Source organism: Cydia pomonella, chromosome 8, assembly GCF_033807575.1.
Source record: "Cydia pomonella isolate Wapato2018A chromosome 8, ilCydPomo1, whole genome shotgun sequence".
NCBI classification, from domain to species: domain Eukaryota; kingdom Metazoa; phylum Arthropoda; class Insecta; order Lepidoptera; family Tortricidae; genus Cydia; species Cydia pomonella.
In genome coordinates this window covers 6,052,407-6,067,142 of record NC_084710.1, presented here as the reverse complement: position 1 = coordinate 6,067,142, position 14,736 = coordinate 6,052,407, and the positions used below count along the sequence as shown (strand labels likewise).

Here is a 14,736-nt window from a genome sequence, read left to right as displayed (position 1 = left end):
CACTTAAGTTCGGCAACCCCAAGAGTTATTTAGGCATAGTTCGCTCCATTTCCATTTGAGTCGTTTACTTAGTGGGGTTGGTAGGTACACCTGTAATGCAGTTGACATCACGCTATGATTTCTATAAGCAACTCGTCTATTCCATCATTCTGGAAAAAGAGCTGTTTTTGCTTAGGTACTACTTAAAAGTGAAGCGTACGACTTCGAATCCGGTCATAGGACCAATGAGTTTCTTGAGACTTATAGGAAAGTCCAAAAATTTGTCGACCATTCCTGCGGTTCCATTTATGTGTCATATCCAAGGAGAATATTATGAAGATAACACGTTTTGTTTTAGTTAAATAACTTACAAACATTTGCGAAGATATTCGTAGGTCTGTCATTTAAAAAAAAAGATTTTATATTACTTATACAAAACCTAAACATAAACACTCAACATGAAACCACATGTTTCAATGTCATAAAAAATTTGCATCATTAATTTATGGGAAAAACGTCGGAATGAAACTCCTCATAAAACAGAGCTATTATTAATTGACACGAGGAAACTACGTTATTTACTATTCCCATTGGTCACGAGGGTGTGGTTACGTAGTAAGTATTTGATAGTAACGTAAGCGAGGAACCGCAGTTCTGAGAATGAGTTGGTGTTGGGATTTCCAACCGTGAGGTGATGAAAGTTCAGACATTTTTAAGTGTTTATATATTATGAACCGTTAGACAACTTGCATGTTGCTTGAAACTGTCCGTGCATACGAACATGTATTGATTCAACAGACTTGAGCGCGACCAAGTGACACTGACAAATTGTCTATTTATCGTACACTGCACGCTCAGGCAATCTGTACTGAAGGCGTATTGATTTGGTGGCATTTATCACGTGATAATGATAGGATGTGGCTAGTAAGGTACACTAGCCAATACACTCCTTTTTTGGGCAGTCGTGTAATAAACTTAATCAGCATATCAGCCGCAGCTAGAACAAAAGTGCAGTCAGAAATAAATGCTCATGTCAAAAGTGAACTTTTCTTAGAAATTTATTTTGCGATCGTATTGGTTTCTAGTAAATTGACGTAGGTACTGAGACAGACAGATTGGCGGCATTTAGAGATTTCTACGAATGGCTTGACGTACTTAAGAATCATAATGACTGTGATTAACTCAATGAAACGCAGACCAAAAATCTTAACAACTTGATAGAGGTCGCGATTAACACACAATGACAATCAATCTGTCGTTATCTGGGAAAAGGTTCAAGAGATGCGAACAGTGACCACAATTTCAAGCTATAAGATTATTTTTCCCACTCTTTCTCGAAGTGCACTAACGTCCTTTTTGGCCAGAGAATCATTTATTAAATTGGTATGTTTCTCTAAATAAAAAACCGTCCAAGCGTGAGTCGAACTCGCGTTCATGGTGTTCAGTTCAATCAGACGAGTTTTATGATTCACGCTTGACCATTTTTTATTATTTGTTTTTATAGACTTTGTCTTTATTATCGTTCTAATAAGATGAAGCTTTGTATGTTTATCCGTTAGTAATATATGTACGATAAAATCTTTTCTTATGTCGCCCTTGATTTCTCATTTCATCATTAGTTGTATAAATTAGAACTGTCTATAATAGTTATTACGGGTCATTAAGCCCGCTGGCAGAGACATAAAAACAGGCAGATAGCGTAAGCTTAGTAATAGGGTTCCGATTGTCAACCTTCGGGTACGGAACCCTAAAATGAATCTCGTGCGTGGTGAGTGACTAAAGATCAATTAATGGATGATCGATGTGATTAACTTAATCGGTAGCCATTGTCATTACGTAAACAATAAAATTGACAACTAGAAGTTGACATATCTTTACATCTTGTTGTTCCATTTAAGTTCACGCACTATGTCATATTATGTCATCTATTCTCGTGTTCAGTAAGCTGCAGAGATAACTGACCCCCTCCATTAAAACTTGTTTGCAGGGGAGTCGGTTATCTCTGCAGCTTACTGTACACAATTGAATTTTAACTAGCATAATATATCAATGCATGACAGTAGGTATAACATTTGAATTAGTCTTCCCGTACGTTTTGTACATTATTTAACATACAATGGATAAGTATTTCAGTTATTCCATACATTTCGCATTTTTATAAGCTATCATTTTCTGTATATATAAGTTATTTCGTAACACATTTTTAAGGCAGTTGCCACAAGTTCATAAAATTGGTTGTTTTAGTACCAATATATACCCGTACATAAAGCGTACTCCCATCTTGAAGGCGGCCGGCAACGCACTTACAACTCCTCCGGTGCTGCAGGTGTCCATGGGCGGCGGTGATCGCTTGCCATCAGGTGATCCGTCTGCTCGTTTGCCTCCTCTATAATCAAATAAAAAAAATAATTAATTAACCAATTCAAAAACATATTGATAAAAAAAAATAGTTTGCCATTTAAGGTACTTGAGCCAAAGATTGAGATTGGCCTACTTTTAAAATTTCATCCTCTTTTTAGATATTTGGTTTCAAATGTTGCGTCCATATTCGCTAGTATCATAGACAAAACTGCAAGTTCATATATATATATATATACATATATATATATATATAATATCCATTAAACATTAGAAAAATAAAAATAACGATCGTATTTCTTTGGCGCAGCTACCTTAATCGTTGCCTGCGAAATTTTATCTAAGACAGCAAAACTTATTTCGTTATAGCCTCTGGCGGCAATAAATTCCAAAATACCTGGGCCCACGGTGTATATGCTTCTTTTTACGAGTATAAACCACTCCCACATATTATTTACGTTTTATACTCGTCTTGATATTTTTTAATTACCTATGTGATTCACTAATGACTTTATAAACTTGGCTGTAGATTATGGGTCAGGTTACAATCCCCATTTGTTATTTTATTGTTTTTAAATATAAAAAATTGCATTATTTGTTCCTGTTAGCTGATTCATAACCAAACTTAGCCCAATTCCTGTTAAAATGCCGGAAACAGGTGATTTAGATAATACATACACATGTGACAGTGACACATTTTTAAGCGTTCAATAAAATAGTTCGCTGATAAAGGTGACAAGTTTTACTAATCTTCATAACTACAAAATGACTACACTATACCTATACTATATAACCAATTTTGGGAAAATTGATACATATTTTAAGCAATAGGTATGAAGGTATTTCACGGTTTTTTTTCCTTTTTCTTTATTTTGAAAAGAACCACAATGACTCATTTACTGATACACCTGTATATATATATATAGTAAACACCCCTATGATGGGACTGGCACCATTTAATTTTTCATTGATATTTATTCGTTTGAAAATTAATTGCGCCATACATCCCTTGACTGGAGCAAAAATACATAGTTTTAATTTGTTAATAACATTGAAACCAATTGCAGCAGTTTTGATTAATTACATACAAAACATAAAGGACGAATAGGAGAATAAATGTTTAACGCATAAAGTGGTAGAAATTTTACAGGTGTAGGTGTAATATCAAAAAATACCACAAATTTTCACTTAAATGCCCCATGGTTGGTGTCTTTCATATACTTACTTTTACATATTATGAATGTCATACGAGTAGGTAGTTCAAGTTTTAGTAATTTCCTGATGATTACCCGGCATGACACACCGATATCAATATCGATATTAGTACTACCAACAACAATTATGATTATTAGCCCTATTTACCTACTGTTAAGTCTACTGTTCAGTAGATATACTGCAACATTCAACTGTATGCGTAACTGTTATACGATAAGGTACTGAATTGAGTGATTTTTCAAAGGAAGTTATTACATATACGTCGACGAAGTTTGGGGTATAATTCCATTCGCTGATTCGAAGACTTGCGAATACTAGTATAATTGCACTCTGGGGTTAATTATTAATGTGAAGGACCTCAATTTCACGTTACAACTGTCTGTCAAATACGCGGTTGTGTTAGTGTAATCATCAGGGGCCCATTTCTCGAACCGTATTAGACTAATATTATTAGTCCACGAACTGTCAAATCGTATGGTATCCATGACAACACAATAATAATATTAGCCTAATATGGTTCGAGAAATGGGCCCAGTAATAAGACTAATAAGTACCATACTGGATACAATTCAATAACCATCCCTAAGCCTTATTGTAATAACGTAAGGCCTACCAGTGGTCATTCACACGGGCTGTTGTGTTGTGTGAGTCGTTATTAGACCATGGAAAACTCTTAATTGCGTACACCATGACTTGTACGTGATGCCATGACGTGGACTTTTTCTAACGTAGCTGCCCTTTTGTACAGTATTCAACTTTATAAAGCTGGGAAGGTATTAAGTGGATGAGTCATCTTTGAACAATAGCCTTATTTCTAACTGATTAGCAACAAAATGGAAGCCTTTAATGATGTTTTTGTAGGTAAGTCAGTACCATATACGGGAATATCATGTTTGGGCCTTTTAACGATTTTAGCGCTGTGCAAGTAGCCAGTACAAATATTGTTCATTGTAGCCATTTTCACAAAAGCAAGCAAAATGTTGCACTGTCCTGAAAATGTCTCCGGTTCTTGCATATTCTATCCAATTTAAACTTAGCCAATTCAAAGAGAGTCCGGCACATAATATTTGTCTTTGTCATAATAACACAAATAGTGCGAGACAGGAACATTATATTCGTAGACGGTGAGCCTTTATATTATTAACTTGGACTGAGTTTAGAACCAACTTAAATATTCCAAGGTATTTAAGAGTTTTAGAGTTGCTATATATATGATGATCTTTTACAAATTATACATATATATGAAAGATAGACAAACACATAGCAAACTGTTTTAAAGACAGTCTCTGTCTCATCTCTGATGGATAGGTGATGACAACGAAGGCCGAACAGATGGGTATACATTGTATGTAATATATGTTATCCATGGGGGAGCATCTGCTCCCCCTCCTGCTCCCTCCTGGCGACGCCTATGGTTAGAATGCCGACAACTGTGACACTGTTTCTTGTTGAGGTTGACTCTTCTTATCGAGCATGACATAACATGATTGTGATGAATCATACCATAAGTTACGTGATAAGCGAGGACATAACACGCCTGCAGTGCTGGCCTTTCTCACAGACTGTCATTTTTGCTCAATGTTTATCCAGACGCAAAATAGTTATCTATCGCACCTAAACAAACAGTGAGTCAATCTCAATATTCAACAGTTACTTTGACTCGACATTGCGGCCAACTAAGCTAAGTACAGTACTAAAGTGTTATCTATTTAGAACAATGAAGCTCGTAGTTCCCTGACGTGATAAAGGTGTCACAGAATGGTTAGTTGTTCTAGTTTATTCATGTTTATTGCAGTTGTTTAGATACAATGTCATAGCATTTGTACCTAGATTACCTAATCTAAACACTATGCATAGCTGTATTAGGCGAGGAGCATTCCTAGGAAACGCATTTTTTACGACACGATGGTAATGCAGGCGATTCATTGGGGGGGTGGCAGCCATTACGGGTAGTGAAATTGTAATCTAGCTAAACGTATAAAAAAATATTAATATAAATTATCAGAAATCTACCTCGAGTGTTTACATCACAATCTAGTGAACAACTAGCCTGACATGGTACGATTAATCGTTTCGATCAATCTGGAGAAAATCGTGACGATCGGTCGCTTCGAAAATACCAGTCAACACACGGAGCAATTGGTTGTTACGATCAATGCGCGATCGAGGGATATGCAGCGCGCGCCTGGGTCAAGAAAGAGACAAAAAGCAAATCGTTGGTCGCAAAGAGCCATCGTCCTCCCTCGGTCGTTTGGATCGGTCTGTTACAACAGATTGTAAAGATATAGTACCGTAAGTGAACTTCTTTAGGTACCTTTCCTTAGGTACATACTTCCATGTTTAATGCTCCAAGTTCTATTTTGATGAATTGATATACAAGGTAGTTTATCTGATTCCACTTCCAGCCACAGTGAGCCGTTAATGTCCGGGACCGAACAGATGTATGTTTATATTTATAAACAACTTCCGCTCCATAAAGTCACCAATACAGTGTAAAAAGGGCTTACGTAGCGCGATTACCTGTGACTGTTGCGTCTCTTTTTTACTAGCGAGGATTGGATGACCGGTAATTCGAAATGCGGGACCGTGACCGCCATACGCTTTAAAATTGCTTTTTTGCACTCTTTGTATTATTATCGGGAGTTGCTAGTTATTGACAGTGATGGTTAAGGTGAGTTTTAAACTGAGATATGCATCTTCGCCTTAAGAACGGTGACGAGGAGAGTGGTCATAACCTAATGTATTCTTAATTGATCTACAATTTAATCACTGCATTTGTGTAAAAACATTTGCTTTATATCTTTACGGGTCACATTCTTTAGACGACTTTTAATCCATATCGATTACACAAAATCAATTGAATTAAAATATTAATGACAGATTTTTTTTTATAGAAATATAATACACTAACAAATTAACATACAAAGAGCTTCTGGTAATAAGGATGAAAAAAACACATCGATATTAGTTTATTGATGTATATTAAACTTAATAAACAGTTGCTTTGTTAACAGTTTTTACAAGAGCACCAACTTACAAACCATCCAAACACTCACATACATTCGTCACATTATAACAGATAGTTGCCAATTTTAGATGTCCGGTAAAATAATAACTAGCCAACCCAATAACTGACAATGTTACCAAAATATCTACAAAATATATATTTTTTATATTTGTAATTAAATTAACGGAAATATTTATGTATGTGGATTTCATTTTAAGTAAATTACATTACACAAAGTGACTGTATGATATTTTCTTAAGTGGCTGGTCATTAGCAGTTTTATTTACCGCACATTAACTTAACAAGCAATAGATTCACCTTAAAAATATTTTTTCAACATTAGGTATGTTGTCTACCGCAAAATTAAAAAGAAGAATCTCTGCTGCAGTCCGAATATTTTTCAATGATCGAGTTAAATATAATGTCATATACTTAAAGCATGAAAATGCATTGTTTAAACATAACTAAGTACAAGGAACTAGTGTAATTATGGCATCGAAACTGAAGATGTATCCAGTAGGGGTACATTTAAGGTAAGACGAGTTTCAGCAAGGAAACTCAAAAACCGGACTCCCTAATGAAACACCTTCAACATTTTAAGCATGACCTTCACAAGCATACAAAGAATAATCAATATTTTATTGATTAAAACTCGCAAGTCACTTTAGCGTATAGACTAAAAACAATTCTTATGTCATCAAAATAAACTTAGCAATAGGGCGTAAATAAATGTACCAATTGATCGTAGATTGAGATTTTATGCCAAGAAGAACGATGCTTAAAACAATCGAAAAACACTTAAGCTTCATCAAAAAAGAAACTTGAAAACATAACCAAATACATTACATCTAGTGACTGTATTTTTACAGACGTCGCGTTCACCGTGCATTGAAACATTAAGTTCATTTGATTACGGTTCGGTCCAATTGATAACTACGTTTAAAATGTTACTCATTTCTTTTTCGTTTAATCATAAAAATAAATAAATATATTTGCTACATTAATCGAATTTAAATCACGATTTCGATATGAAATATACTAATAATATATTTACCTAGATGCCAGATAAAAAAATACATCTACTGGACTACCTAGGTGACAGAGTTTGTTTCAAATAGTTTGCCAATCAATGACAGCGATAACCCAGACCTTAAGCAATCTCGTCACGTAACTTGAACACGGTACAGCACCAACAACATTTAACACCAAATAAATACTGATCATGACTAAGTCGTTTCCCGATCTAACAGTTCTCACTGTGTCGGAGCGTACGCCGATGCGAACGTGTCTAGCACTTCCTGGACGAACTGCTTGGAGCATACATCGCGTTTGTCGAAGTAGGACGCGCAGTTGCCTGAGACGAAGCAGGCGCGCTGCTGTTGCTTGGACTGCGAGGGGTCACAGCAGGAGAGTACCATAGCGTCGCAGCGCTTCGGACGACGGGTGTTGGAACCTACCCTGCCTTCCTGTGTGTTTACCTGGAAGAGACAGCTATTGTAGAAATTGTATATTGCCTGCCATCAGAAGCGCCCGCATCTTAAACACAATTTGGAATACATTTGCAATTTAGATCTCGATCCTCAGTTACCTTAAATGCTCTCGTATGCTTAATACAGTATTTACATACCATAAATAGACATGACGCTGTAAAAAATGTATATTACCAATGATACCCTATGCATCATTTCCGCAATGATATATTCTAGATTTGATCAAGATAAGATAAGTAGGTACCTATAGTAAATAAATATAAGGAAATTCTCGTGGCTACGACTAGGTATCAATAATCAATATCACATTGTATTCCATGATCAATACCTTGTTAAATTTATGATAGGTATAATGATAAATATTAAAGAAAATAGATTTGTCATTTGAAAATAAGAACAAATAATCTTATATGATTAAAATAGTTACATTACCTGTACATATATTCCAATAATATGTGAAAAATCCTAACGAATCTCTAGAATTTTCTACCTAATCGGTACCAATTATTTGATAAATTGGTGTACGTATTATGGTTACCTATACATTAGTGTCTGTAAAGCGTTCTAGTGTAATGACATTTTGATAAATCGTCTATAGTGACTTACCATTACATTACCCAAGCTGTAAAATCAGAAAGCGGAAAGAATTTTAAAAATGTTGAAGGTTTCTGTCATGTGGCAAAATTTTATGTCTTGCCAATTGATCTTCACAATAATTAATGCGTGTTTGATGAATGCTAATTATTTAATAGCGTTCATTTGCTTGATATTTCTATTTATAGTTAGTTGATCACTATGGACTACTACGTGTATCTGTGGTAGTTTATTTTGTTTACTGGACTTTAATTGCGTACATGTTATGTTATAAGTATGTAACTTTAATTTTGAGTAGCATTAACGTGAGACACTTCATTCGATTCTTTTCTGTTTGTCTGATTTAATTTCTTGTCTTTTAATAACTTATTTTAAGAATTCTAGTCTAGGAGACCCTTTACATCTCTAAGGATAATGTAATAATCGTTTTTTATTATATTTTATCTCTGACAGTTAGAGATTTATACATCTCTTTAGTATTTGTTGGTTGCATTCTTATTATAGTTTTTTGTGTTATTCGACATTTAGAGACTGAATACATATCTAATAAAATATCTATTATTTCATTGATTCCATATTTGTAAATGTGTTTTGTAATTGTTATTGTTTGTAAGAATTTGTTATGTAAAAGTGCCCTTGTGACCTATTTACTGAATACATTTTTGATATTTGGTACCTATACACTATTCTTGCTGCATACTGCATGGGTATTATGGTCACACTTATCGCTCATGACATGACTTGAAAAAACAATCGTTTCTTATTAACGTGCGGTGTTAAAAATGTATAAGTATTTTTATTTTATCACGTCATGTCATAAGTAGTCTACTAACGCGACCAGAGCCCCTAGTGTAAATTTATTCGATAGCGAAACGTGACGTACGCGTTTGCGTTAAGTGTCATTTTGTATGGGATTTTGAGTTTCCAAAACGTCCCGCTTGGCGCGCTGTTTCTAAATCCCATACAAAGTGAGACTTAACGCAAACGCGTACGTCACGTTTCGCTATCGAATAAAGTTACACTAGGGGTACAGAATACGCTTGCTGGTACTTTTCTTTATACTAGACCGGTGGCAAACAGGCATACTATGCTATTAAGCTTAGAATAAATTTAAAAGTGGAAAAATTACTGCCTTGGATGAGACTTGAACAAGGCAGTAATTTTTCCACTTTTTTATTTATTTATTCTAAGCTTAAAGCATCGTTCGCAGACGTTTCTGCTTGTTAAAAACTAAACAAGCATACGGCCTGCCTGATGGTAAGCAGTTTCCGTAGCCTATATACGCCTGCAACCCCAGAGGAGTTACATGCGCGTTGCCGACCTTAAGTAGTTCAAAAGAGTATTTCACCAGGGAATAAATTAGACAAGGAGTGAATCTAGCGGAGTTTTGTCTAAGAGACACACCAGACAAATTACTCGGAAAACAGGCCTCAAGAAAATTCGTAGTGGGTGGGTCCTCTTCAAACAAGGTTGTTTATAATGGTTCGGAAACTCACCGAAGCCTGGCTGCTGCCATGCTCGACGCTGGGCGGCGGGCGGGAGGTGACCGCCGGCGGCGCGATGGGGTCGAAGTTGATCGGCCTGTTGTTGTTGAAGTCGTCCTCCGGCTCGTTGGTGTCGTCGTACCCCCAGTTCTGGTTCGAGTCCTCCATCTCCGGGAACCTGCTTGTAACGTTCGGCTTTTGCAGCGTAGGACATTTGCATCGTTGGCACGGGTACTGGACGGGGTAGGGTATGTAGATCGGTTGAGGCGGTGGCGGTGGAGGAGGAGGACGGCGGACTAAGTCAGAAATTTCTTCTAGTAACCTATAGATATGAGGCAGCAAGTCCTGTTGACTCCTGTCGTCTCTTCGGTCTTCCGGGTAGTACGGGCGGTACCACGCCGGGTGGTAGCCATAGTCGCCTAGGTACTGTCTCTTTGGTCTGTGGCGGATCTGTTTGTGGTGTTCGTGCTCGCTCTGCTCCGCGGAGCCGAGATCGATGACCGCTAGGTACAGTGCGACGATAAATAGTGCTCTTAATGTCTTCATCTGAAAAGAAACAGTAACCGTTTTTACAACTGTTTTCTAACACAGACATAACTTACCTAACAATAAATATTTGCTACAGGTTTATAAAAAATAAACAAATGGTATTGTTAGAGTTGTTTCTTTAGAAACTGGAAAATCAGCATCACTTAATAGAAAAAAACTTCATCGAAAAAGTTGATAACACGAGCGCAGCTGTTATTTTTCCTTATTATTGTCATCATTAGTTAATGACTATGCTTAATTTCTACGCGTTCCAATTCACTTTCACAAGCTTCGTTCATTCCCGGTTGTAGTTTAAAATAGCACCAACCTTTTATAATTCAACCGGCGTAAATAAATGTACGAATTCGAAGGTCGTGACGTCACTGAACAGGTAGACCAAATGTTGGTTATCAGTTGCACCGCGTGTGCTCTCTCTGGCGCGCCGATCTACACTGGCTCAGGCATGCGCGAGCGACCGTGGCATTAATGTGCCCAGACGCACTCGGTATTTATATACTTAATACTATAGCTACGTTTCCATACACGAGTCCTACGCGTTATGGTGACTCAATGTGGTATACCCCAAAGCATTTAATTTATGTACGGCGGCAAAAGGGAAGTAAAAGCAAAGATTGTAAGAAAATGTAAGTGTGCCAGTCATAAGCAGTGTTAAAAATATTTTACTCCTTAATTAAATACTTCCTAGGTAACTCTTCATGAGTAGTATTCATTGTATTTTTTTTTGTATTAAGGTATGCTATAAAGAGTATTTAATTTTGTATTGTTTTGTACTTACCTATACCTCTTTATTCTTAACGTCGCATTATTGAAATGATCTTATAAACCCAAGCCTACACATATTTTTGGATCGTAAAAACGACCGTGACCGTGACTGGTTAGGTTACGTCACTTATATAAGCGCCGCTTGATTACTTATTGTCCGGTAGAATGTTTTGCAAACAAAGCTATGTTTAAGTACTCCTTATTTTGAACCTTACGACATTATAATAAAGAGAAAAATTTATTACATTCCATTAAGAGTTCAGAAGAACAAGTGATGGTCCAAAACCATGACCACATATATTCCTACATATAATTATGATCATATTTTATTTTGCTTCATGGATTTAATATTCACAAAGTTAAACGAAGATATTAGAGCTGAGTGGTCCATTTCTATTTTACTAACCCTAACTGATGATTTACACCTGGAGCCCCACTGAGATTTTAAAATTGCTTACTATCCTCGTAGGTCGGAGCCCAAGAATAATGACAAAAAGAAATCAAAATAATATCAATTGTCAATTTCGAATCGGCAGACTTCCTAGTTTTAATGAGATCGAGATCAGACGATGATTATATGTCGCAATTAAGAAGTCACTTTGATAAATGAACTAACTTCCAGTAAATCAGTAAGGACCTTTCCAGAATACCTTTTTTTTTTTATTAAATGTGGTTCTCAGAGAACACTGCGGCAGAGTTCTTTTCTTGTCAATATTAACATTTCAGTCTCATTTTGACCCTACATGTCCTACATGCAAGGTTTTTTCCAAAATACTTAATTAACCAAAAGCATACTAAATGGGGGCATTTGATTAGTGTAGGAAACACAAACTTATTTTCTATATTTTAGAAGAAAACTTTATTTTATAAGAGTTCGCTATAATAATCAAATACCTATATATGTCGGGGAGGTAACATCATTTATACGAAAGGACTTTAAGAACATATACGAACAAAACTCACTAGTTACTACCACAAGTTCAAAGCCATAGCCATGAACCAATGTTGTATGTATCAAAACAACGTTGATTTTTATCAATTAATTTTTTGTCATTAGTGAATTTTAGTTGTTGCCTAACGATATTAGAGGTATTACACTTAAAATAATTATTTTTATTAGAACATAAGCATTCTGTGTTTCATTAGCAGGAGCTAACCATGTTAGCCATTATCATTTGCAGTTCTTTTTTTCGTCATTCGCAATTGAATACTAAATATATTGAGTTAGTTTGCTCGTACTCTAGCATTTGGGCAACGCCTAAATTCGTCATTGTTTACCTCATTACCTCCTTCGGCCCAAACACTCGGCCTCTTCACACAAACGTCTACGGTTCGCCAAATCCTCGTTAGATAACTGGACGGAAAAATAAGTTAAAAATGGACATAGTTTTGATAAATCGTAAAAGTATCGTGTAAGTATTAGTAGTGAAGTATCGTGTAATAACTTTTTTTTTGTGTACATGCGTGCTTGATTAAGTACGGACGTAGGACATTTTATTATCTTCTCCTCGTGTAAGGGTTTTCTTGTTTGCATCCCATGCAGCCCAAGGTCAACTTTGGAAACCCTAAATCTGGAAAACTTACGAAAGCGCGTGTCATACTGATCACTTAAGGGTGAGGTCTGTTTCAGATTCACTCTGGGTTGGAAGGTCAGATGGCAGTCGCTTTCGTAAAAACTAGTGCCTACGCCAAATCTTGGGATTAGTTGTCGAGCGGACCCCAGGCTCCCATGAGCCTAGGCAAAATGCCGGGACAACGCGAGGAAGAAGAAGAAAATAACGATAGTAAAATATTTTAGTTGTGAGTTGTGGCTTGCTTTAATAGATATACTACGTTTATAGCTTTTAAATTACATTATTAGTTTACGTACAGATGTCACATTAATACAATAATTAATTATTGGACGTCATCTTGAATAGGATAAAACAACAGTTAAAAAGGTCGTCAAATTTCAATAATAAAAAGATTTCAATTTCAATTTATTTATACCTAATAAAATAAAACTATTTTAACGGATTACATCGCACACATAATAGTTTTATTTAATGAGTTGAAATTTATGCTTTTGTTTTTTTTTTTTTTCAAATAATACCTAGTCGTTTAAATCGTACTATGGCATAATAGGTACGACCTTCAAATATAAAATATCTACGTTTAAGTAAAAACTAGTACGATATAACCGACTCTCCCCTATATAGAACACTGCGTGAAGATTGCTATTACATTTGGCGACTAGTCGAGAGGCCTCCTACGAGTGTCAAGTACATGAGTGCGGTCTTCAATAAAGCTGCCAGCTAACTTGGAGAGCGTCTCGTGCCGGACATATAGCCAACTGTGTTATACGATATACTATCTTAGGCTGTAGTAACAGAGCTAGATCAATATCGGACGCTGTATTAAGTCGATCAACTGCCTACCATCAGCTATGTCCTAGTGCACACTAGGACATTGGTATTTACTACAAATATTTGAAGAGCATCGACTCAATAAGACGTGGGATTTTCCGATCCGAATCATGATTGGAAAGAGTTTTTTGGAACTTCACTGATAATCTTAATTTTATTTGTCTGTGAGGAAACCCGCATGCACCAACACAGATTTTTAAAAATATGCATTGGGCCAGCGTAGTAACTGAAAATTTTCGTCTCGTCATTAGAGAGACGAAAATAGGCTGATAGTGATGATGACTATGTAAAGGTATAACTTGAAACCTAACTGCAGTCTGCAGTGGCAGACGACGTGTCGCTGTAGCACTACTGGTTTCTATGTAACTATTTCGATAGTAACGAATGTTTTTTCAAGAAATACTCACATATAAATCATGCAGTAATGTCGCAGGGACACAACGTCTGCTGCAGCTATTGACGGTCGGGTTATAACTTGTACCTTAAAAGGTAAATACAAGATGGCCAAAAAATACGTTGATAGTTTTTTTAGGAATAATTTCTAACTTAGCTACATGTCGTTTACGTTTACAAAGTGTTAGTAAAAATATCGGCTTATGGATAACGATGTCCCGTATATGGCACGGAAGTTGGTGACCTTACGATGCGTCACTATGTTGTCATTTAAATGGCAAAAGAACTGCATTAAATTAATTATCTCACCCGTGTCCCAGCCAAAGCGAAGTTCACTTGACGTAACCGACGATAGGTAAATATCGTCTTACGTCGTTTCTAGTGAGTCAGTAATCCTGTAAGTAGTAAAGATAATGCAGCGAAGAATTTAATACTGTTAACACTCTATAAAGCCGAAATTTTCCAGTAATCCTTGTCTCGTGTCAGCATTAGTTTTAGTT

General features: G+C 36.2%; 2 protein-coding genes across 2 annotated transcripts in view; one reads left to right on the top strand and one right to left on the bottom strand.

Moving 5' to 3' along the window:
* The window catches only part of LOC133520441 (uncharacterized), a 267,551-nt gene that overhangs the window by 118,152 nt on the left and 134,663 nt on the right, over window positions 1–14,736 (top strand). The window lies entirely within an intron of this gene.
* Window positions 6,515–11,144, bottom strand: LOC133520428 (uncharacterized). Its single transcript, XM_061854827.1, has 3 exons — window positions 10,984–11,144; window positions 10,140–10,673; window positions 6,515–8,037 (listed from the first exon to the last, which is right to left on the bottom strand). The coding sequence occupies exons 2-3, from the start codon at window positions 10,671–10,673 to the stop codon at window positions 7,813–7,815; spliced, it is 759 nt and encodes a 252-aa protein (XP_061710811.1). The 5' UTR covers window positions 10,984–11,144; the 3' UTR covers window positions 6,515–7,812.

Excerpts from the sequence above, each read along its gene's own strand:
- LOC133520428 (XM_061854827.1), bottom strand. The coding sequence starts at position 10,673 with ATGAAGACATTAAGAGCACTATTTATCGTCGCACTGTACCTAGCGGTC. Across the intron at positions 8,038-10,139 it reads ATGGCAGCAGCCAGGCTTCG|GTAAACACACAGGAAGGCAG; the intron begins GTGAGTTTCCGA and ends TGTCTCTTCCAG.